This window comes from Lytechinus variegatus, chromosome 6 (assembly GCF_018143015.1).
Source record: "Lytechinus variegatus isolate NC3 chromosome 6, Lvar_3.0, whole genome shotgun sequence".
Taxonomy (NCBI): domain Eukaryota; kingdom Metazoa; phylum Echinodermata; class Echinoidea; order Temnopleuroida; family Toxopneustidae; genus Lytechinus; species Lytechinus variegatus.
The window spans coordinates 20,912,144-20,936,790 of record NC_054745.1 but is presented as its reverse complement, the minus strand read 5'-3'; the positions used below and the strand labels follow the sequence as shown (position 1 = coordinate 20,936,790).

General features: G+C 36.7%; 1 protein-coding gene across 3 annotated transcripts in view; it reads left to right on the top strand.

Annotated features, from left to right (window-relative positions):
• Positions 1-24,647, top strand: part of LOC121417171 — an 85,973-nt gene that overhangs the window by 3,500 nt on the left and 57,826 nt on the right. For all 3 annotated transcript variants that reach the window (XM_041610763.1, XM_041610764.1, XM_041610762.1), the window contains exon 2: positions 1,407-1,508. In XM_041610763.1, coding sequence (XP_041466697.1) covers positions 1,407-1,508 — 102 coding nt within the window. The remainder of the gene's footprint in view (positions 1-1,406; positions 1,509-24,647) is intronic.

Here is a 24,647-nt window from a genome sequence, read left to right as displayed (position 1 = left end):
ATAACAAAAAGTGAAAATGGAACTATAGAATCATAATAAAACATTTCATATCATAAAATACAAAAGATATAATAAAATACAAAATAACGAGTAAGGACATGGCATCATCAGTTTGCTCATTGAATATTCATGAAGACATGCCTACACCCCCACAGAAATTTTCAAGCTTGCGGCAAGCCTGCGACAAGCTTGCGGCATGCTAGTAACTACATGTACATGTAGCATGCGGCTAGTTTAATAAGCGTGTAATATGCGTGCAGAGTAAATAGTTAAGCGATCTTTTAGCGAGCAGGGACTGTTCGCTAGCGTGCACTCGCTTTGAGCGCCCTGCTAGTTACTAGCATGCGGCACGCTTAAATTTCTGTAGGGGCATGTACATACAGTCATACACATTTAGAACTGCTTCGCCGGAATAATGCAATTTTTTTCAATGCCATTTTTATTGTTTTGTTTGTCTGATTTTTCTTTTATAATCTGTTCAAATCATATTGTTTTCATCCTGGAGTGCCCCTTTAACAGTGTTTCGAACGGGAATTTACCTCTTTTGAGCATTTGGGAGCGAATTTGCCACGAGCCGTGTGATTTTTCCCTGATGTTCACAAGTTTGTTATCATTCCCCTTTATAAATTTGACAGGGCTCGACATTAGCAGTGGCCCGGTGGCCCGGGGCAACCTTAATTGAGAATCGGGCCACCAAAATTCTGTAAACGCTCACAATTGGTGGCCCGGTTGGCTACCAAATTTTTGCTAAATGTAATGTTTTCTATTGTTTTAGGGCCACCGAAGTTGCTTTGAGGGCCACCAAAAATATTGATGATTTTGGTGGACCGATCGGGCCACCAAGAAGAAAAGTTAGTGTGGAGCCTTGAATTTGATGAGACATACTTCGGTGTTTGTATTTTTTACAGGGTTTCTTTTTTCTTCCCCCTTCTGTTTATTGTCAGTGTATCAGTGTAGGGAATGTACATGATGGCGAGAAGCAATTTCAGATCATTTCACCCCCATGACAGCCTAAATCGCCCATAAAGTTCCCCCGATACATTCTTAGGGGCGACTATTCTTTCCCAAAGATCTATCATTATCAATGTTCAAGATTATTGATAGAAAATTATCAATATTCTATTTATAACTACATGTGCTGTGTATGTACATTTATGTACATGCATGGCAGAATAATGATATTTGCCACTGCATAATTGTATTTTATTGTGTAGCCCTTGTTTTCTGCAATCACTCCAATGTGTAAAAAAACAAAAAATAAAAAAATAAAAAAGGCTGAAATTAAAATTATTTCCTACACGTATCCTTTAGTGTAATACATGTACAATCCTTTTTTTTTTAGAATGTTCATAATTTTGTTTATCAAAACTTGACTTTTCTCCTGTTGTTTTTATTTTCATGTACAGGGTAGAATGGGTGGAGATAATAGAACCCAAAACACAGCGGCCCATGTACGGCAATCTCAGGACGGGAGAGCTGGCATGGGAACCACCCTCAAGCGCAAAAGTGTAAGTAAATACATGTACATGTGAATTGTTTTGATTTACGTATTTCTGAGGTGAAGGCAGGTCTCGACACTAGCAGTGGCCTGGCGGCCCGAGGCAACCAAGAATGAGAGTCGGGCCACCAAAATTCTGTAAAAGCCCACACTTAATGGCCCGGCCGGTCTACCAAAGTTTTGATAAATTGTTTTGTTTTTTGTTGTCTTTGGGCCACCAAATTTGATTTGCGGGCCACCAAGAATATGAAATTGATGATTTTGGTGGACCCGTTTGGGCCACCAAGAAAACAAGTTTAGTGTGGAGCCCCGGGGGGGGGGGGGGGGAAGGGGGGGGTAGTGGAGGAAATTGAATGGGGAGAATGAGGAAAGGAGACAGGGATGGAACAGGGATGAAAAGAAAGAAGGGGGAAACAGAGAGAGGGAGAGAGAGAAAGGTTGGGGAGGGGTGTATTGTAGGAGGCTGCTACATACAGTGATGTATTCAGGGCTGTAAAATACATGTAGATGTTGTCATTCATGGATGGGAAGGGAATGTTTTAACATTCTGTACTGTATGATGTTAGAATCAGCTTCTTGATGAGGCCTACCCCAAATCGAGAGGACTATGGAGTCAGGTTTTTTTTGTGATGGCAACGCGATGTAATACATGTACATGTGTACATGTACGAATGTACAGTATATTCATGTCATATGCCTACAATATTCATTCATGTACATGTACACATGTATCAGACTGGAAATAATGAAAGGGAGACAAATTTTTCAGGCCTGTACACTGTACATGTACATACTGTGAAAGTGTACTAGTCTGTACAATACTGTAACTGCTTGTGCAGTTTCTGTTGTACATGTACATGTACCGTATGTACATTGTGAAATATGCTATTTGCAGATTTCTGTTTGTTATTTTGCTTTGAATAGATGTATAATTGTCACTTTCTTTCATATTATGCCTGCATACAGGTGCACAACTGTACATGTAGCCTACCTTTTAATACATGTACAGCATATTACTTTTTTTTTAATGTACAGGTACATGTACATGTAGGTCTACTCATGTTACATGTATGTACATTTTGTATGCATAGTTCATTTCCAAATAGACCTACATGTATACAGTGGACTACTATTCAGTACACAAGTCCACACCCTTCAGCGTTCAGTATGAATACATTTATTTTTCTGTAGGATAGGAAGTCACTAGTTATGCCATGATCAATACTATACAATACTTCCATACACAATGACATTCCTGAGTGAGTTCATACAGGGACTGTTCAAGGCCAGTGTATTTTATCCCAGGTCATTGTTTATCATGTTTGTTTTCATATTTGGTTCCTCTCACAGATTTTTGGTGATCTGTGTTTGTTTGTTTGAATTCAGTGTCTCTGTAGAGATACATTGTAAAATTGTCATTTGAACTTTTGAAAGTTCAGTGCACGTCCAATGACCCTACAGTGTATGAAAAGTTTATGTACAATACAGTACATGTACATACAGAATTTACCACCCCTGGGGGCCGTTTCATAAAGCTGTTCGTAAGTTAAGAGTGACTTTATGAATGACTGGTGATCCTTTCTTACGAGCTAAACCATCGCCTATGGTGTACTGTATACCATATACCGAAAGAAAGGATCACCAGCCCTACAGAGAGAGGAAATGACCCAGAGGGTGATGGGTGATTTTGCCCTCATGACTTTCCAAATTGCCCATAAAATTCCCCTACAAAAAGGCTACAAGACATGCTTTTGGGAGCCATTTTTTTTGTAGAGTCGCCCCAAGATCTGTCGGTGTCACAAACACTGATACATGTATTCAAGATTATTTAAGAAAAATCAATACTACATGTACTGTACAACTACACTACTACATATAGGCCTACATGTACATGTACATATTTAAGGCAGAATAATACTTGTTGCAACAAAGTAGCCCTTAAAATGACAGAAATAGCCCACAAATGTGGAAAATAGCCCCTAAAAATAAAAAAAAATACCCTGCAGTTTCAGAAAAAAAGTCGGCCTAATACCTTAATGTAGTAATGAAGGCATGATGTATTAAAAATTGCAAAGCCAAAAACTGGCACTGGAGACAGTCGGCCCTTCTGTGCATTGGAAAGGAATGCGTGTATTTCCTGTGCTAAGGGTGTGATCATGAAGCAACAAGGAAATGAATTCTTGGCATTCTTGAGACATTTGAGCTTCTCAATGAGCTTCTGTTTTTATACAGTTGATCAAAGTATTAAATAGGCCTCCATATACAGGAAAGAATTAATTTTGTGCAGTGTGAATGCCAAAATCACAGAAAACATTATTAAAACACACACAGTGAAGGCATGCCCTACACGTACATGTATGCACTGGGTTTATTTTCATTTGGTCCAATGCCAATTCTTCCAATTGCCAACGTTTGGTCTACCATCAGTTTGTCCATTATTCCCATGGTCTAATTGCCATTTTGTCCACTCACCATTAATATCCTAATAACCAGTTGGTCCAATAGCCATATTGATAGTCCATATACCATTTGGTCTATAATTGGTCGCATATCATAAGGTGGTCCAATTTCGCGAACGGTAAAAATGGTCAAAAATTTTATTTTTTTATATGTTATAGCTATTACCATTCTCTAAATAATGAAAAAGTTTTAAGTCTCAAATACCTTTATTTTTCCTTAAAATGACTTATTAACAGCTAATTATTACATAGACGTCAATGTAAATGTGAATTTTGAAATGTGTTTTTCTCAAATTGGACCTGCTGCACATAAAATGGTGTCAAAAGTTAATGCAACGTTGGATCACCCTAGTATTTTGCAGTTATAGTCTTTAAACATCAATTATTAAATCTGTACCAAAAATCAAATAATTATCTATTATTGTATGCACATTAATTATACTAATTTATTAACAGTATTTAATTTCACATTTTTGCCCCAAAAATACCTATCACTGTATTTATATGCTTTGCAAAATGACAATATCATGGGAAGAAATGTTTGTTGCAATGATACACAACATTTGTACTAAAAATTAAGATTACAAATTAGATAATTAACCAAATCTCTCCGGTTTACTAATTGATTAAGTTGCAGATCAGAGCTGACATACACATGTATTCCATTGCTGCATATTTTCAAAATTGTCAAATTTTTATGACATTTAGTTGTTCCCTGCTATAAAACGCCCAGAAATATGAGGATAACAGTCATATTACATATTATAGTAAGTTGTTAATTAGGTTTAATTAATATTTTATCATTTACCACATCCACCGGCTCCGCATCCACCGGCTCCACCACCCCTGTTACTTCAAACTTAATGTGCTATAGTTTTTGTTCCTGATATTGTATTGATTTAATTCATAGTAATATATTTAGCCTATAGTTTTAGCTTCAAAATGAGATATTACTCAACAAATTTGGTCAAGATGCTGTGATGTAGCAACAATTTATCCATGGCACCGTGTGGAAAATTGTTCATACGCCACCCGTTTTGCATACCCAACTTATGAAATGCGACCAATTAGACTATGTATTAAATTGGGCAAAATGATTGAAAATAAAATGAATATTAGACCAACTGGTTATGAGACGAAATGGTCATAGACGAACTGGTAATTAGACAAAGTGATGATTGTACCAAATGGTTATTGGACTAAATGGTCGTTTGATGAAATGTTGATGGACAAAATGGCAGTAGACTATTTAAAATGAAGGTACAATGTAGACCATGTGGTGAGTGAGCGAGGTGGCAGTGGACGAATTGGCAATTTTCCAAAAAGTATGTACATACTGTACATACTTTTTGGTACAAAAAACTACAATCATGGATCCTACTATGTACATACGGTGCAATGTACGTACACTGAAACTGTGTGCGTGGACTGTTGGCACATACATGTACAGTAGTACAATTAAAACTGTGTGCATAGAATCTTAAATATTTCAAAGAGAAATGCCAGTTGCGGTTTAAAACGATCTCCAAATGAATTCGCACAGAATCCAATGTTAATAATAGTTTTTGTGTACATGTATAAAGAAAAAAAAAAAGATATGCCTTCAGTGTATGCCAAATGGCTCTCAAAGAAAATGTGTCTACACAGCCTAATTGCTGAGAAATTAGCAAAATTGTAAGCACTGAATTCCATAAACTGTCGGGTATGTTTCCAAGCAATATTCCCACATACACTGTATACACTGTATGCTTTTCTGTGTTTAATAGTGATCAGTGTTGTCAGTTTCCAGCTGCGATTTAATGATAACAAAGTTTATGTCATGTACCACAGTACCAGGTATATGTACATGAACGCGTACTGTACATGCCACAGTGTTATAGCGAGACAATCAAACCATGATTTTCAATTTAAAGACTTTAAATTATTGTTTGCTCAAACTGCATGCTTTTACCTTTAAAAAAGAAAAAAAAGGAAAAGCATTGTAGATGTACATGTAGAACAGTTGAGCACACATGTACATGTACATTGTAGAATCAAAACTGAACTTGAGCCAATCTAACACAATGACAGAACTGAAAACACTGTTGCGTTAGTCACACAAAAATAATAAATTAGCGCACCGGCACTCAGTCTCGCTTCGCCCGTCATATATCGCCCTGAGGGTAATCTGCAATTAAGACGCATTGGACTCGCTCACTGGAGCGACAAGGTGATGTCGATGTCAGCGTGAAAATTGTCAACTTCATTGATATGTAATGACGAATGCATCATCCTTTGTTCGCCTAGTCTCTTCTGTTTAACTTTTAATCCTGCAATTTGATTTTTTTTAAATAAAGCTTGAGCGGAGAGGGTTCGCATGCATTGTGAATTTATTTCTGCTTTTATTTGTTTACAAATTATACAATGTATGGAATAGGGCCTTCGTACAGACAGCATGCAAGAGCTTATAGATCTCCTTGAATGGCCAGGGATCAGAGAGAGAGAGAGGGAGTGAGAGAAAGACAGCATGAGAAGGGGCAGGGAGCAAGGGAGAGAAAAAATCACAGATTACTATTGGCAATTTCACCCCAGAAATACAGTACATGTACCTCAAAGTGCCAGCAGATGTGACAGTACAACGTTCAGTACATGTAACTCCCCTCCCCAAAAGAAGAAAAAGAAAGAACTGGTTGGGAGGGGGGGGGGGGTACATGTACATGTAGGTTGAAGGATCATGAGAGAAGTGGACATCATTCCTGTACATTACTTGGTTTATTTTTTGGTGTTCATTGTCCATCCCCTCTAAAGAAAGAATGCTACAGTGGTACTACATGTAAGTACTGCAACTGTATTTAAGACAAAGGGCAAGTCCAAGAAAAGGTCACCCTAGAAGGCAAAATTTCATCTTTAATTTAAGAAGTTATCTTTGGTGGGGTAAGAAAGCCCAAATGTTGAATTTTAAAATTTCATTAAGAAAAATTTGATAATATGCATATTTATGCTAATTTGGGGCACCTAATTTGCATAATTGGTAAAATGGGCGTTACGTATGGGACAATTATAAAAACTCATAGAAAATGAAAAGAAAACTTGTGAGATTTAGTCATAGGTGGGACATGGACCCCCTAACATCTTATTACTTTTTGGGGAAAAAAAGTGGTGTCATCTAATTAATTATGCAAATTAGGTCTTGTCCAAGGATGGAATGTCCCATACGTAACATTTTGAGGACGTTTTTTTAAGTTATTTCTCATAATACAATACTTGTATTGTTGCATCTCTGGGAAGTTCTAATTTATAAAGTATGAAAATGTTATACCAAAAAAGTTTCAAAAATAGAGTTCACCTTTTAATTAAAAGTTAATTAAAAAATTGTTACGTATGGGACAACATGTTACGTATGGGACATTTACACACAATGTCAATGGGGAGATTTGTGTACAAAGTGAATGGAGAAAAACAAATTTCAAGAGTGCTCTAAAAAGTGATTATTTACCTTTTCTTTAGTTTTTAAAGACTGATTTGTTATGAATACTGATTAATGAAAGCAATTGAAACAAAAAATTTGTGAAAATGGAAAAATATGAAAAAAACAAAAACAATAGAAATACATAAGAAATTCATGAAACCATGAAAAACAAGAAAAAAAAATGTTGAAATGGCTAATTTCCTCTTCAGTCATATCAAATATGTCTCAATAGAACATTTTAAAAGACTGAAACTCTTTTGTTATTTCCATATTTTAAATTATTTCAATTTTTTGAATTATGGGGAAAATTGTGTACGTTCTCTATGGGGACAAAATGTCCCATACGTAACTGTCCCATACGTAACATGTCATTAATTTCTTTAATTAGAGTCTGTAATTAGAGGGATTTCGCTTATGACATGAAACTTGCCTTAGATATACTAGAGTATTGTGACTTTTATCACAGTAAGTTACAAGTTGTCAAATGAAATACTTTCAGAGAATTCTCAACTTGAAAAAAATGTTTCAAAAATTGTCTTTTTTCTGCGTCCCATACGTAACGGCCCATCTTTTCCCTCTAAAAGGTCAAGGTCAAGGTCAAATGTCACCATTTTTTGCATGATTATTCTTTTCCTAGATGTCTACCATCATGAGGGTATTCAATTTAATCAAAGTCATTCAACACTATTTTTCAGGTCATTAAAGCCTCTGAAATGTCCCATACGTAACACGCGCGAATTCTTGGACTTGCCCCAAAGCGCAAAAATTTCAATCGAACATGACAAGTAGGGAACCAGAAGATTATCACCTTTGTAACGCAACAGGGTTTGTGAGAGGCTTTTATGTTTTTTTAATATAAAAAGAATCATGCAGAGCTACATGTACATGCATATTACTATAGACCCCCTACATTGTATACAGACCTACATGTATAATGTACTGGGGGCCATAGCGACTTTAAGAACGACTGGTGATCCTTTCTTGTGGTGAATGGTATATTGAATTGGCGATGGTTTAATGCGTAAGAAGGGTTCACCAGTCGTTCTTAAAGTCACTCTTAACTTACGAACAGCTTTATGAAACGGCCCCCCCCTACCTGTACATGTACATGTACTTCTGTATGCACATTGTAGGCCTATTACAGTACATTAATGTTTTGAAATACATGTACGTGTACATTAAATTTACAACAGAAGGGTTGCCTGAATCAAGTTGTGGAGTGTACAGTACATAGTTTTCAAGGATTTCAATATGACATGTACAGAAAGGTAGCATCTCGACCTGTGCTGTAAACCTTAATACTGCACAATGTATAATCTAGGGAGATTACAGTATAATGGCCGGACCCCTTGTGAATTTTTATGTGATGTGTCTTCACCAGCTCTCACTGATGAAGCCAAGTTCTTTGGCTGGATAACAGACTCAGCCAGGCCCGTATTCTGGAAGAGGTTTCAATTGTACCCTTGCTCCCAAACCATGGAGTACATGTACACTTTATTCAGATTTTCATATAAATTACAATTATTTCATTGCATACTCTAACAAAATCCAGTCTACTAGTACTACAAATTGGTGTGCTCAATACTCCAGTGGATTAATTAATACAATTTTACAAACAAATATGGCACTTCCCTTTAATACAGGAAAATGCAATGATGCCATACTTGATTCATAATCAAGCAATAAAATGTAGAAATAGCCAATCGGAAGCTAGTCAAGCTACATACATGTATGTATAAAATAGGGCCAATGAAAGCAAGGCTCCATTAGCGATTCATGCCACGTTTCTCACCCTCCCTTTTTCCCTGCGTCGCCTCTGCGGCCAGTAGAGAGCTTGGATATTATTCCAAGACATAGCCCATTGCAATAATTAGCCTAGAATCCAGTTTGGTGTCCCTTCCAATCTCTTCATCCATCTTTCTTTTTCTTCCCCTGTCTGCTCATTTTTCTTTTCTCTCTTTTCAATTGATCTCTTCCTTTTTATTCTCACTCTCATCAGACTTTGTCAATGATGATGTGACTTGATGACCCTTTCAATTCCTCCTATATTCATCACTGAATCTCTGTCTAGAGCGCATTTTTTGCTTTCCTATTTCATTTCCAAACCTTCATTTCTCTCTCGGTCTCTCTTTTTTTATATCTCAAGATTATTCCCTGTGTATCAATCTTGACTGTGATTTACAAACATTGTGTATCATGACTGACAAGTCACAAATATTTTACAAATTAAAGTTTGATCAGCAAAGAGTTTCTCCCATCATGTATTGCCTGTGGTACATGTACATGTACTTGTAGAGTAAAATCACAAGCTTTTAAAGCTCAAGTCCACCTCAGAAAAACGTTGATTTGAATCAATAGAGAAAAATCAGACAAGCACAATGCTGAAAATTTCATCAAAATCGGATGTAAAATAAGAAAGTTATGACATTTTAAAGTTTTGCTTCATTTCACAAAACAGTTATATGCACATCTCGGTCGGTATGCAAATGAGGGAATGATGACATCACTCACTATTTCTTTTGTATTTTATTATATGAAATATTTTGATTTTCTCGTCATTGTCATATGAAATTAAGTTTCATTCCTCCCTGAACACATGGAATTCCATTATTTTAACATTTTGTGCTTCAGGCAAGGAGGTCCTATATCATCAAATTCGTAAAAATTGAAATATTGTATAATTCAAACAATAAAAAACAAAAGAAATAGTGAGTGAGTGACATCATCGACTCTCTCATTTGGATGAAACTGGCTCGTTCATATAACTATTTTGTTGAAAATAAGCGAAACTTTGAAATGTCATAACTTTCTTATTTTACATCCGATTTTGATGAAATTTTCAGCATTGTGCTTGTCTGATTTTTCTCTATTGATTCAAATCAACATTTTTCTGAGGTGGACTTGACCTTTAACTTCAGAATGGAATCTCAACTATAGACTTTCTATCTTCAACTTTTATTCATCAAAGTTGGTATAAACCCTTTGTTCTGTATGAATAGTAATACAGTTGTATACCAGCAGGATGTACAGTGGGCCTATTTGAGCTGATTATCTGAGGGATGAAAGGGATTATAATGCCCTACACATGTACTTTGAGTGACATGACATTTGCTCTAGTCTTAATAGGGCTGTCTTCACCATCCCAAGTTTTGAAATTAGCGCGCTATTTCTGATCCGGCAAATTATCCTGATTTGAACAATCTCGAGATTATTTGCAATGGAGACGCAATTATCGTGCTAGTAGTAGTACGTAGGATTACTAGAGTGTATATTCCTCAAGAGGCCTTGTCATGGGGAAATTCATATAATGTATGGGAGATCAGGGTTTTAATGGTTTGAACGCCTGTAAAATAAATTTATGCAATACTGCCCTCAATTTATTAATAGTAGTTAATGAAAACATGAATGAAAGTGGCAAAATCACTTTTTTAATCAAAAGAGATTGGATTTATTTCAGTTTGCTTGCAAAAGGGGATAGGTCCACAATGATGTTTTTTTCAAAAATATATATAAAAAAATGAAGATAGGTAGATTTCTTTTGTACCCAATTTAGTGTTCACATGATAGGGTAGTACATCATGGCAATTTAGTTTCTCATAAAGCATATTGCAAAAAGTGAGAATAAAAACATGTTTTTTCTCGGAATGGTCCAAAGTGGACCTAACCCCTTTTGCAACTGAACTCTTCATATGCACACTAGATGCAAAATTTTCAGAATTGATTTGTATCGGCCTCCAGCAAATCATTTTTGTACACACATATTAAAAATCATCTTTACGATGCACAAAGTCCTGACCGTGCATATTTGTGGTTAATTTCTGTCTATTAATCGTCTCGAGAATCAATTTCCGCTGTTAAATACAGCTTTATCATAAAAAACTCCTCCCATTTCATGCATGAATGCACACACTTTATGCCCAATTTCCCTTTTCCATCCTCTAGGCTTTATTTAATGCATCTACATGTACAGACTGACTATGGTCACTAATCACTCAGCCCGAACGCAGCGCAACAAATTGGCAACTGAAGATTAATATTCCCATTTTGTCCTGTCGTTTGGCAAGACCGTTGGCTGTGGTAATTAAGGACTAATTAAGAGCTGCAGTTAATAGTTGGTTTTGCTTTATGAGCAGGTGCATGGGAAGGCCTCAATGCTATATTTATGCATCGAGGGGCGAGAGAAAGGGGCTTCAGTTTGACTTCATAAAAAATTGTATTGGGATACTAAAATGATTTTCATAAGGTGGTTTCAGACCGCCTCGAAGTTCTAGGTATATTGGTAATGTGAAAGCAAACTACGCGTAATTTCCCCGAAAGAAAATACCCACTATTTAGGTACTTGGCGAAATTACGAGAACCTTCACGGGATTTTTCCAAGGTCGCAGGTATTTTGGCAATGTGAAAGCAAATTACGGGAACTTTTGGCCCAGCGTGTTGGGTGGCTGCTGAGCTAGTGATTTTGAATCTCGTGCCTTGCTTGCATATCAGAACTTACTGTGCATGCTCTTAACTTCAGGAACTTATTCCGAAAGGTATGTTTGAGGGCGGTGTGGATTCAAGAATAATTATTGGGTATTTCTTTTTAGCCTAAAAGGGTTCTCATTATATGGTGTGAAACCACCTATAGTTGTGTCTAATACCCCTTTCATAAACCCAATTATGCGGCTAATAGCAGCATAATTTGGGCGTAAATCGGAGGAGGACCAGAGTTATCCGCATTATTTTGATGTTGCAATTATCCGCATAATAGCAGCATCAGGACCAGATTTTGACTTTATGAACGCATTTCGAAAGTAATGCGGATAATTGCCATGGAGCGGTCACAAGGTCACCCTTTTCCAACGCAACCGCATCGGAGGGGGGTGTGTGCGGTTGCCAGGACGATTATCCTCTTTCAGGACGGGCGCTCGTAAAAACAGTGCGGATTATTTTCAGAGTTTATGAATGCAATTTATATTGAATTATCCGCATTACACTTAGGCGGCTAATTGGAGGATAGGTTTATGAAAGGGGTATAAATTTTCCCTTTCTATCGCTGTGATTTTTTTTAACCCCCTCTTGATTGCTCTCTCTGTCTGTGTCTGTCCCTTTTTCTCTTTCCCTCTGTCTCTTGGACTCTACATACATGTACAGAGGAGTTGCTTTCACTCAATCATGATCACAAAAATACCAAACATTTTGCTATATTAAAGAGAAATGCCAGTAGTTGCAGCAGGGAACTTCCCTGGTTGCAGTAAACACTGATTTCATGAGAAAGTCTGTAAAACCAGGCTTAATTGTCAGAATATCATAGAGGATCTAGATCTGGTACAGTTACATAAACTGAACTTTGTGAAATCTTAAAATCTACGCTGAAAAATTTTCACACTGAAGATCACCAACACAGATAGGCACACGTGGGACAGTGTATTAATATTGCTGGAATAAAGACCCGACGGAAGTGACAGAATCCGCGCTTATTTTGCTTATTTCTCAGCAATTATACAATTTCTTCCAGAATCCTTTGGCACATATTTTTTATTCATACAAACAGACACTTGGGTGGTCATTATATTAGATTCTGTCAAAAGTCATTTTGAGACCGTTACCAAAACTGGAATTTATCTTTTACATGTACATGGTTAACGAATTTGAAATGTAGTTTTATAAAGGAAGAAATAAAATAACACAAAACATGTATTCAGACTGGGATGTACAGTATGTACATTTGGAGAAATTAATTACAAACAATTAAGAGATGGGGATGATCAGAGAGCTCAAAAATGAATATTTGACAGTGATTTTGTCTTAAAAATTGTGAATTTTAGGTTTTTTTTTTTTTCTTGAGTTCTCAAATATTCTGAAGCAAGGATGCATACATGTAGTTTACAGTACGTTCATGTAAACATGTATGTATAATAATGTACAAGTAGTTTTGCAGGATTCTCTTTGACGATGCAAATTTATTCACCAATTTTCAGTCCGGTTCGGGAATTTGGAACAGTACTAGCCGAGTAAAACATCCTACATGTACATGTACTGTCCCGGGGGGGGGGGGGGGGCACTTACATTGACGAGTGGATACCATGCGCGACCAAAAAAACACTTAAAAAGGATGTCTTTTTCACGATAGGGCACGTTACGTACATAACATGATAAGGGTGTCAAAAACACAGAAATAATGAAAAAAGGGTATCTATTTCACTAGGAAAATTACGTGTTTAGGGTCGAATTTGCGGGGATGATAAAACAAAATTAAAATGTTTTATAAAGGATGTCATTTTTGTCCCAACACTTCGTATTTAGAGTCCGATTTGCGCGAGGTGTAGAAGGTGGGGTCGTACTAAACCAAACTACTGTAAAGCCGACCCCGTAACAATAAAACATTCCTGTACTTGTTTAGGGGTTATTTCAGGGAACATTTGCCAAGAGAATCGTTTTGTTTCCAATACTTGTTAAGGGTAGGGTTTCACACGCCAATACTTGTTAAGGGGTGCATTTTCAGAATATGGAAATTACGCGTTTAGGGTGCTTTTCGAGACCCCATGGTCGCGCATGGTATCCACTCGTGAACGGAAGTGGCCCCCCCGGGTGTACTGTACATGCGTTATACAGTAGTGAGAACATAGAGAGCTATGGTGAGAATGGGCCAAAGCATTTGTCATCCATGAACATGTTATTCAATTCATGTTGGCTATGGCCAACCAGTAAACAACAGTGTGTCAGTGCGACATTAATGTGTAGGATCGAGAGTCCTTCCCTGTCAGTCACGAAGGAGTATCAATGACACGCTGACATTTTCCATCAAACTACTTCTCTCGTTTCGTCAACGGTGACTGGGAACTTTGGTAAATGTCTGTTCCGATACATTCAAACCCATGTTGACAGTCTTGCCATGAAAGTATTCAGTGTCCTGATACTGCTCAAAATTACTTGTAATAGTAGGCCTACTGGTACTGTATACATGATAGCACACTGTAATGTTGAACCAGTAATTTGTTGAAATGAGATATAGAAAGACAGAAAAAAGGAGACAGAGAGAGAAGCTAGAGAGAAAGGGAGAGAGATGCAAAGGGGGAAAAACAGCAACAACACCAAAACCTGGAAACATTATTTCAGCACAAATTATAATGTAGGCCTACGTGTAGATATTATGCCAAATTACCAAATACCAAATAGCCAACAAATGATATACATGTAGTACTACAGGTACAGTGTACATGGAGGCCTGTTATAAGGTACCGGTATGTGTGTACAACATGCAGATCAATCGTTCAAGAAGAAAGAAAAGAAGAAAGCAAAAATAAAGAATTCCGTGTGAATACATGAAGGTACATGCAGTGAATAATTTTCCTGATATCACATCGCAATTTGCTCCACATTTTTGAATACTGCTGTATGCCTATAATTATAAAAGTCTTTTGTATAGCATATTTTTACACAGGACTGTACATAGTACTTTACTACTTGAGAGCTTTTCTCTTAATATGACAAAAATGCTAATAATTCAAATTTGTAAAGCAAAATTATTCCCTGACATGTACATACATGTACATGTATGATTAAATGTACTGTAGGCTACAGCTTCATGTGGCGATGCGCAGGGATTTTCACTTCACCTTTGCCTACACATGTACATGTATGACCTTCACGTCTTGATACAGTGTGACCCGAGATGACCCCCATTGACCTGGGATGACCCAATTTTGTTATTTACATGTAGGACCACTATCAGAGCACTGTTTATCCAAGAGCTAGCAAAAGTGCAAAACATTCCAGGGTCCCTTTTTTATGAAGCTCAAACTTTGCTCAGCTCAGGTCCTAACAAATTGCAAGAAATAAGTGTTTACATGTACATGTAGGCCTACACTGTGTCCTGTAAAGTGGGGATAGGGACTGGGGGGGGGGGGGGGGTTAGATGGGAATGAAGGTTGGGTTGGAGAGAGATTTTACAACATTGAGTGTCCACACACTGTTTTCTAAAAAAAATTTAATTTGATTTTATTTCCAGGTATTATGCGCATAACAATATTTAATTTTAGTACACTGAAAATAATCATCATACTGTACAGTATCCAACATAATAGCTCCATGATCAAAGTGAAAAAAAAACACACACACACTAAAGGAAAGAACACCAGCATCAAAAGAAATCAAGTTTCAGTTTAAAGACACTCCTCATTTATAGCTAGTCTAAAAAAGAACACTTACATTATATTTTAAAATTTGTTTACATGTACTTGTAGTTTGAACTAATATTAATGATTGAAGTCAGGGATCCCTCTTTTGCATATGAATCTAGGTGGAAAAATTAGGAATTGTATTTTAAAAAAGTTTGCAAGTGAATGGGTTAAATAGGTAGATTGTTATCATGCCCCTCATGCCCAATGTACTGTACAGTGCAATAGTATGCAATATAACACTTCTGAAGGTGCAATAGCATCCATTATGGCATGCCAAGTGATTGTTTACCGTGCAAAGCCTATTTGGTCATGGAATAAGATGTTCTGAGAGCGATTCTTGGGTGAGCCTTTGGTATCTGAGGAATTTGGAGTGACAGCCTTGGTTATGCTACCAAGGAAAGATATCTTACTTGGGAACTGTCAACAGCTCGCAAGTAATGAGGTTTGAGATGCTCTTTAATTGCTACGTTTTTATATGCATTCACACTGTGATTATTTTGACCGTTTGAAGTTATAACCCAAGTTAGAATATGGTTCTAGGCAATAAGAGCCTATTAAAAGCGTTACGAGTAGAGTATTTGGGGGAAGTGTCAACAGCTCGCTTGTAATGAGGTTTGAGGCGTTTTTGATATGCATTCGCACTGTGGGACCGTTTGAAGTTTAAACCCAAGATCAGAATATGGTTCTACTTCGAGGCAATAATACCCTTTTCATAAGCCCATCCTCCAATTAGCCGCCTAGGAGTAATGCGGATAATTCAATAAGAATTGCGTTCACAAACTCCGAAAATAATCCGCACTATTTTTACGAGCGCCCGTCCTGAAAAAGGCAGATAATCGTCATGACAACTGGACACTCCCCCTCCGATGCGGTGGTGTTGGAAAAGGGTGACCTTGTGACCGCACCATGGCAATTATCCGCATATTTGGAAATGCGTTCATAAAGTCAAAATTGGGTCCCGATGCTGCTATCATGCGGATAATAGCAGCATCAAAATAATGCGGATAACTCTGGTCCTCCTCTGATTTTACGACCAAATTATGCTGCTATTAGCCGCATAATTGGGTTTATGAAAGGGGTATAAGATTCCATTTGAAGCATTGCATAGTATTTTGGGCAGAGTTTTGGGGCTATGCACATTTAAATAAAAAAAAATTCATTTATTTCTTTATACACTTTTAGGACTAAAGTAATGGTATGCGTACGCTATGCAAATAACAGTAACTGTAATTGAAGTATAAACGATGGGGAGTGGACTGGAAGGATGGAGAGAGCACTGAAAGTGGGGAGGAAACATGTAGCCCCCTGGGGTTTTTCTTAGAAAAGGTAGCCCTTGCCATTGACCGCATGGTAATTATGAATACGAGGTCAGCTGCTACATGTACATGTACATGTACAAGTAGAAATTGGCTGAATTGTTCAATGTACGCTTTACATGTATGGAGGCAGGCAGCTAGTGCTGTACTTGTACATGTACTTGTATATATTGCTTAATTTAAAATTTTTTTTTTTTTTTTTTGGGGGGGGGAGGGACACGGGGGGGGGGGGGGGTGGCATCATGGCATTGAACTACACATGTACATGTATTGAACCATGATCAACTGAAGACTGAATGTGAAGGGGGTAGTAACTCTTAGTAGTAACCTTAAAATGTACATGTTCCGTGTACATTTTATAGGGGAAGGGGATGGACCACAAGGGTGGTGGGGAGGGGAGAGGGGATCGACACTTAGTTTTTGTGTAGGCGTTTTTTTTGCTGGCTATACTCGAAGGGATCATACTGTAGGGGAAGGCGGGGTAAGTTGAGCATAGGGGCAAGTTGAGCCACCAGCCCCAGGCCAATATTGAATGAGTCAGACATTGTGGTGGTGTCATGTATTGATGACCCATGGCATAACCCCTAACCCCACCATATTGTTTTCAACTTTGAAACAAAAAGTCGTTTTTTAGAGGGAAATATATGATTTTCAGCCAAAAAAGTAAAAAAGAGTGTGAAATAGATAAGTGCTTTATAAACACACACGTCTTTAAATATAATAAAGACATGATAACAACATTATTAGTCCAGGTATGGATCTTCATTCTTGTCATAGTCTTTTATATGATGGATGCAGAATAAATGTGTGGATACAAAATTATCGCACTAAGTTCGGACTGGGGTAAGTTGAGCCAAACAGCATGGGGCAAGTTGAGCCATGGTAATTCCTATGGTAATGTATCTTAAAAAACAAACAAACCATAAATATCGATTGAAATGCTGGCTAAAAGGAGCAAATTTACATGACTGCTCTTTTCCTTTTAAAGGATGTTAGTATTTATAGAGAATTAGCAAGTGAAAAGACTTTAAACAAAAAATTGACATGCTGGTTCTCCCCTCATACATTTTGTACATAGTTTTTGTGGCTCAACTTACCCCAGAAGGTGGCTCAAACTTACCCCATATATGGGGCAAGTTGAGCCATTTGACATCGTTTTTTTCAAAGGTCACGATGACTTTCAGTGTGGGGATAGAAAGTTATATATAGGAGGAAAATATTTCAGAAGAATTAAATTTCAAGGCAAGGTACTTATTTTGACAAGATTATTAATCATATCAATTCTAACATGCAAAAAGCAAAAACTGTCACAACTTACCCCGCCTTCCCCTACATGTACTCTGTTGTGTGTACTCATCTATTAGATATGTTTCTTGTTTATTTGTTGATGTCCTACATGTACATACCTGTACATGAAATATTGAAATTAAAATATTTCATGTATGTATGTACACTGTACAGTAGGACATCAAGAAATGATAATGCTGATAATTATCAGCAAAACAATTTTTTTTATTTGTATACGTTTTGATTCTCGTTGAGAATTGAAAAAATTCATTGCAGTCATTTTTTTCTTTTATCGCATTGCAATTGTTAAACATATTTCAAAGTCTTTTGTGTAGCAGTTTTTCCCAGTAGGACTACAGAACATACTTGTAGTTGACACCTTTTTTCTTATGACCAATAATTCTGATCTGCTTTGGTCGTAAAAAAAGAAAATGCTTACTATGCATTCGGAGTACAACCCTACAAGTAAATTCATGTACTGCAACATTAAACCTCTAGGCCCCTGCTACTTTTTATTTCCCTTTATAATGGCCTTCTTGGCGGTATTTGACATCCATGCATAATGGAAGCATGAAGAGAACTGCTATTTGCGTTGGCATTGACCTTATTGCAATAACGTGACTGTCTTCCTCTGCAAATAACTGTCAGCGAAATGCTACACACGAGGTAATGATGTAAAAGTCGTTTATGAGGCATACGAGATGACATAGCATTGATGTGTACAAATGTAGGTTGGCTGGCCATAATAACTAGGATATTTATAAAAAAAAGATTTGAAATGTACATGTAAAAGGGGGGGGGGGGGTTTCGTACACAAAAGCAGATGAATGAAAATGAGTACTGGATGAATATTAAAATGTACATTGTATGAATGAATGAATATTAAAATAAATAAATTTAAAATGAATGAGTGATCAAATAAACAAGTAAATGAATATAACTACATACATGTATAATGTGAATAAATGAATTATATTGATAAATGAATAGTCAAATACATGAATAGATTATTATTGATGGTACATGTAGATAAATAAAATGAATGAATATTAAAAGTGAATACATGTACTACATGTACATGTGACTAAAGGAATGATTGAATGAATGATTGAATGAATGAATGACTGAATGAATGAATGACTGACTGAATGAATAAATGAATACATGAATAAGAAATGGATATTAAAATTGAAGGAAGGAATGAAGAAATGAATGAATTACTGTATTAAAGTGTAGGAAGAGAATTGTGCCTTGTGAGAGAGATGGAGAGATGGGAGAGCGATGGTGAGGTGTGGATGGGGGATTGAGAAAGAGAAAGAGACGAATACATCAATATGGAAACCTTCATTCGCTCAATTACTCTTGAATCATTGTTTGCCCAACTAGCCATCAAATTTGGAATCGGTATGCATGCACAAAGGAGTTTTGAATGACTCACAAAACTCACATTGATAATGGTTGTGTTTGCACAATGTGATACATTTTCTCTCTAATTCAGATAATGAGAGAAGCTTTGGACGGAGAAATGATGCCCAGCGGCCAGCGGCCATTGCAAAACTTTAATATTTTTTGGGTAATTTTCATGTAGGGGCAATGGGTACACATATGTATTCCTTTGCTATACTAGCTGATAGGTGGAGGAGGAATACATGTACAAATTGTAGAGAAAGAGATTTGAAAAATGTTCTTCTGCTTTGATTTGTTAAATAAGCATTTAAATTGAGAAAATAGGCATGCAGTGTACATGTACATCTACATGTAACACGTTGGCCCATATTCTGAATTCGGGTTAACTTTATAGACCATGGTCTAACTGTGTGCTAAAATTATGGGAAGCCAAACGTTTCAAAATTATGTTTACAGTGAATGCTTCTCAAGTCAACTGTGCTCTTCGCGAATTATTTAAATGCTGAAGACATGTGTCATACTAATATCCTTCCCAGGCAGTTAAAGTGTTTTGGGAGTCAATATGAGTTGATACATTGAACCTCTACTGTTATAGATTTATGTAACAACTGGCTTTCCTTAGTTAAACCACAACTTAAAACCAGAATTTGAATTAAACCTGACTTCAGAATACAGGCCAATATGTTGGAAATTTAAAAGGGTGTACAGCGCAGATTTATTCAGGCTATTTTGTCAACCACTTTACATGGGCTATTTGTACACCCCCCTCTCAATAACCCAGTAATTTTATTGACAAGTTTTACATAGAGCTATAGCTCCATGCATAAACTGTACAAACACAGATCAACATTTGTTCTTGCACCTGTTTGTCTGTAGGCATACATGTACAGTACTAGTCTGCTGTGCAAACCCTTCACTTGAGTAAAGGGTCTGAATTGCAGCCTATACTCGTGCCTTGTGTACCGAAGACCCTCTTGCTCAGGGATTGAAACAGCAAGTTTTGTATATATGCTAGTCTTTGCGTGGAGACACACTTGTTGATCAAAGTTTCAATCAGGGTCTGTGCCGGTAGACTATACATGTACTCTGTAGAGACACAGTTGCTCCTTCTATTAATTTCTGATGGGTCAATCTTAGGCAATTTACGGCTCAGATTTAGGGCCAAGATCCTTGTCCTTAGTCATCAATTAGGGACCTGAAAGTGGATTATTTTCTCCTAATTTTCACTGCATGTGATTCCATGCCTCTCATTCACACCACAAACTTCTATCGTATTACTGGGCACCATGACAATTTATTAATGATAAATCAGAAAAATGTCTGAGCTGGGGTAATGATAATATTGCACATAAGAATTGATAGATGCTAGTACAAGTATGTTGTGAGTGCCCTGAAAGAAAATACCAACTAACTAGTAGGTACTTGGCAAACTTACAAGAACTTTCGCGGGGATTTTTCCAAGGTCGCAGGTATTTTGTCAATGTGAAAGCAATTTACGGGAACTTTTAGCCCAGCGTGTAGTTGGGCGCGGGCGCCGTGGTTGGCTGCTGAGCTAGTGGTTTTAAATCTCAAGCCTCGCCTGCTTATCAGACCATACTGCGCATGCTCCTAACTTCAGGAATTTATCCCGAAGGGTATGTTTCGGGGCGGTGTGAATGCAGGAATAATTAATGGGTATTTTTTAGCCTTAAAAAGTTCTCATAACTTAACGAAGATTCTTACGATCGAGGCGGTTTGAAACCACCTCTAGTAAAATAATCTATAATGTGAATGACCCTCGTATACCTCTGCTAATGTTACGAGTTGCATGGGTTTATTAGGTCCGATTAGACTGGCAAACTCTGAGCATCTGTTGTCTAATTAAATGTCAATTGATTCTTCTCAATTGCTGGGATGTAGCTGTAAATTCTCCATTTAATCATCGTGTTTCAGTTTTTGTCAAGGAAACTTGCAGTTTGCATGGGCAATGGGGATGAATGATTAATTGTCGTCCTTGGATATAGAGTTATTTTATAGTATCCATCAAATTATAATAATGAATTAAAATGATCAAAAAAATTTATTTTTTTCATGAACAAAACAAAAAAATAAGTAATTGAAATATTAAAAATAGATGAATTATAATAATAATAGTAGAATATTGCACTTTTTCTATAGGATACAAAGTAGTACAATAAAAGGTATAATTAAAAAGAAATTAATGATCAAACCAACAACAACATAATTATGTAAAATAAAATGTACAGAAATAAATGGATAAATGATATTAGAAATAATAGCTGGAAAATATCATTTTTCCACAGGACACATGTACAAAGCATTAAATTAAACAATGAATGACCAGAAAAAATAAAATAAAATAGATAATGCTTCTTTGGTGAATGAACTACATGTAATTGAAATAATAAATGAAGAACAAACAAAATGAATGAATGATTGAAATTCAATAGTTAAAAAGAGTTTAGGCAAAATGATTGGCTTGTTGAATGAATTGATAATTGAAAAAGGATAATTGAATGAACACAACTAGAATGATTAGATGATTAAAACTTCATCATGGAAATAAATAGATACCCTAATGAATGGATGAATGGATAATTGAAAATTGATAATGCCAAATAATTGAGTGAATGTACATAATGAACAAAACCAAATCAATAGTTGATGATGAAGAACTTCATAAAATGTACATGCAGGGCCTCATTTTACAAAGAGTTGCGATTGATCCGATCAATCGCAACTATGGAAAGCCAGCAAAGTCAACATGTAAAATGCATGTTTGTTAAAAAGATTTTCTAAATATGAATGTACAATGTATATCCATGAATTCATTGATTTCTTGACAGTTTGGTGTGTTCTCCTTTGTTTACAAAGGACGTTTTGCAAATTTCCTGTAGAAAAAATTATGGCACTGATGGATTTCCATAGAATTATGATTGATTAGATAAGATAAGACGGGGCCCTGGGGAGCATTTCATCAATATTTTCATCCGACAAGTAGTCAGATCTGACATCTTTCCTTGATGTTATGGTAACTGTCGGATAAACTGGTACTTGTTGGATAAAATGTCCGACAAGTCCTTTCGTGAAACGCCCCCCTGATCTACTTGTAGGATGTACACTATAGTACAGTACTGTACATGTTCTGTATTAACAGGATAAAAAAGTATCTGCAGTTTTTGTATGTGTTCATGTATTTTGCCTTTAAATTTTCATTCGAAGTTTAATCGATATTTCAGTTTTGATTGAAATTTTAGTTCCCAGTAAAATAATCATCAATTTATCTGGTCAGTCATCTTTCCATTCATACTCAATAGGTGGTTTCAAACCGCCTCGATCACAAGAATCCCCGTTAAATTACGAGAACTTTTTTAGGCTGAAAAATACCCATTAATTATTCCTGCATTCACACCGCCCTGAAACATACCCTTTCGGGATAAGTTCCCGAAGTTACGAGCATGCGCAGTATGGTCTGATAAGCAGGCAAGGCGCGAGATTCAAAATCACTAGCCCAGCAGCCACCCACGGCGCCGCACCCAACGTAACGCTAGGCTAAAAGTTCCCGTAATTTGCTTTTACATCGCCAAAAATACCTGCGACCTTGGAAAAATCCCCGCGAAAGTTCTCGTAATTTCGCCAAGTACCTACTATTTAGCGGGTATTTTCTTTCGGGGAAATTACGCGTAGTTTGCTTTCACATTACCAAAATACCTGGTATTTTCTGATCGGGGTAAATTTCCCGATCAGAGAATACCTGGAAACGACGAACTTTGAGGCGGTCTGAAACCACCTAGTGAGTCGGTGCATTATGTAGGCCTACATCACAATAGTAGATGCTTTCACGGGGATAAAACACTTTCAATTAAATTCTTCAGATGAACCCCACCTACTCCAACAATCTAATCCAATTATCTGATATTAATTGATTGACAGTTTATACAAAAGCATGTAGAAGCTTTCTAGCGCAATGCTGAAATTTAATTTTGTTTCAATTAATAAATGGTTGACGATAATAGAATGGAATACATGTCGTACGACCGACATGGTGTGCGTGGTATTCATGCTTTAACAGTCATTACTTCATTTTGAAAACTTGAATTTTCCTTTAACGTTTATAATCATTGTTTGATGCGGTTGAAATTTAAGCACAATCGAAAGTAGAATTCAGACTTATTTTGAGATAATGGTGGTTTTGATAGTTGTTATCATGAATGATGGTGCTTATTATGAATGAATAAAATAAGAAAGAAAATGAACTGTACATTTTATCTATTGTACCGGTACTCGTGTGGTTTACAGTACAAAATTAATTCATTTTTAAGCTTCTCTTTTGTAGTGCTATGATGGTTGGAGATATTCAGTATGATTTTTGTAATGGCGTTTACTTCTTTCTGTTTTTTTATAAAATCACATTGAGAAATTCTCCCACTTGGGTGTAGTTGTTCCGAATACAACATGTGAAGTGCCTCAACGGTAGTTTTAAAAAGGTGTTACAATCGGCATGGTCTGGCTTTGAAGTTTGAATCATGACTTTGTTTAGAATCTGATACAATAGGCCTAAATTTTACCTTTCTTTAGAATTTTTTTTTCAAGGTCCCCAAAATCCAATTTAATATCAATATATAAAGTAGTTTGTAGCTTTTTCATAATTTCAGAAGTCAGCCACAAATCAGAATTGACATGGGTACTATTATGTAAAGTGAACAGGATGGGTAATTATGTAGGGTGCGCAACAAAAACAGGTCTAATCCCCAGAATTTTCTCTGAGAGATTTTGGGTCCCCCTTTTGTAATCTCTAGGGCTGTCTGCACCATCACGAGTTTTAAAATTAGCGCGCTATTTCTGATCCTGCAAATTATCCTGATCTGAACAATCTCAAAATTATTTGCAATGGAGACGCAATTATCGCGCTAGTTTGTAGGATTATTCTCGAGATTGCAATCCCAAGATAACTTATATAATTATCGCGCTAATTCGTAGGTGCAGACGCACTCGGAATTATTTATTCACGGCGTCAGACCATAATGCATCGATGCCTCGCTCGAGCAGGAATCACTCTTCTTGCGATGG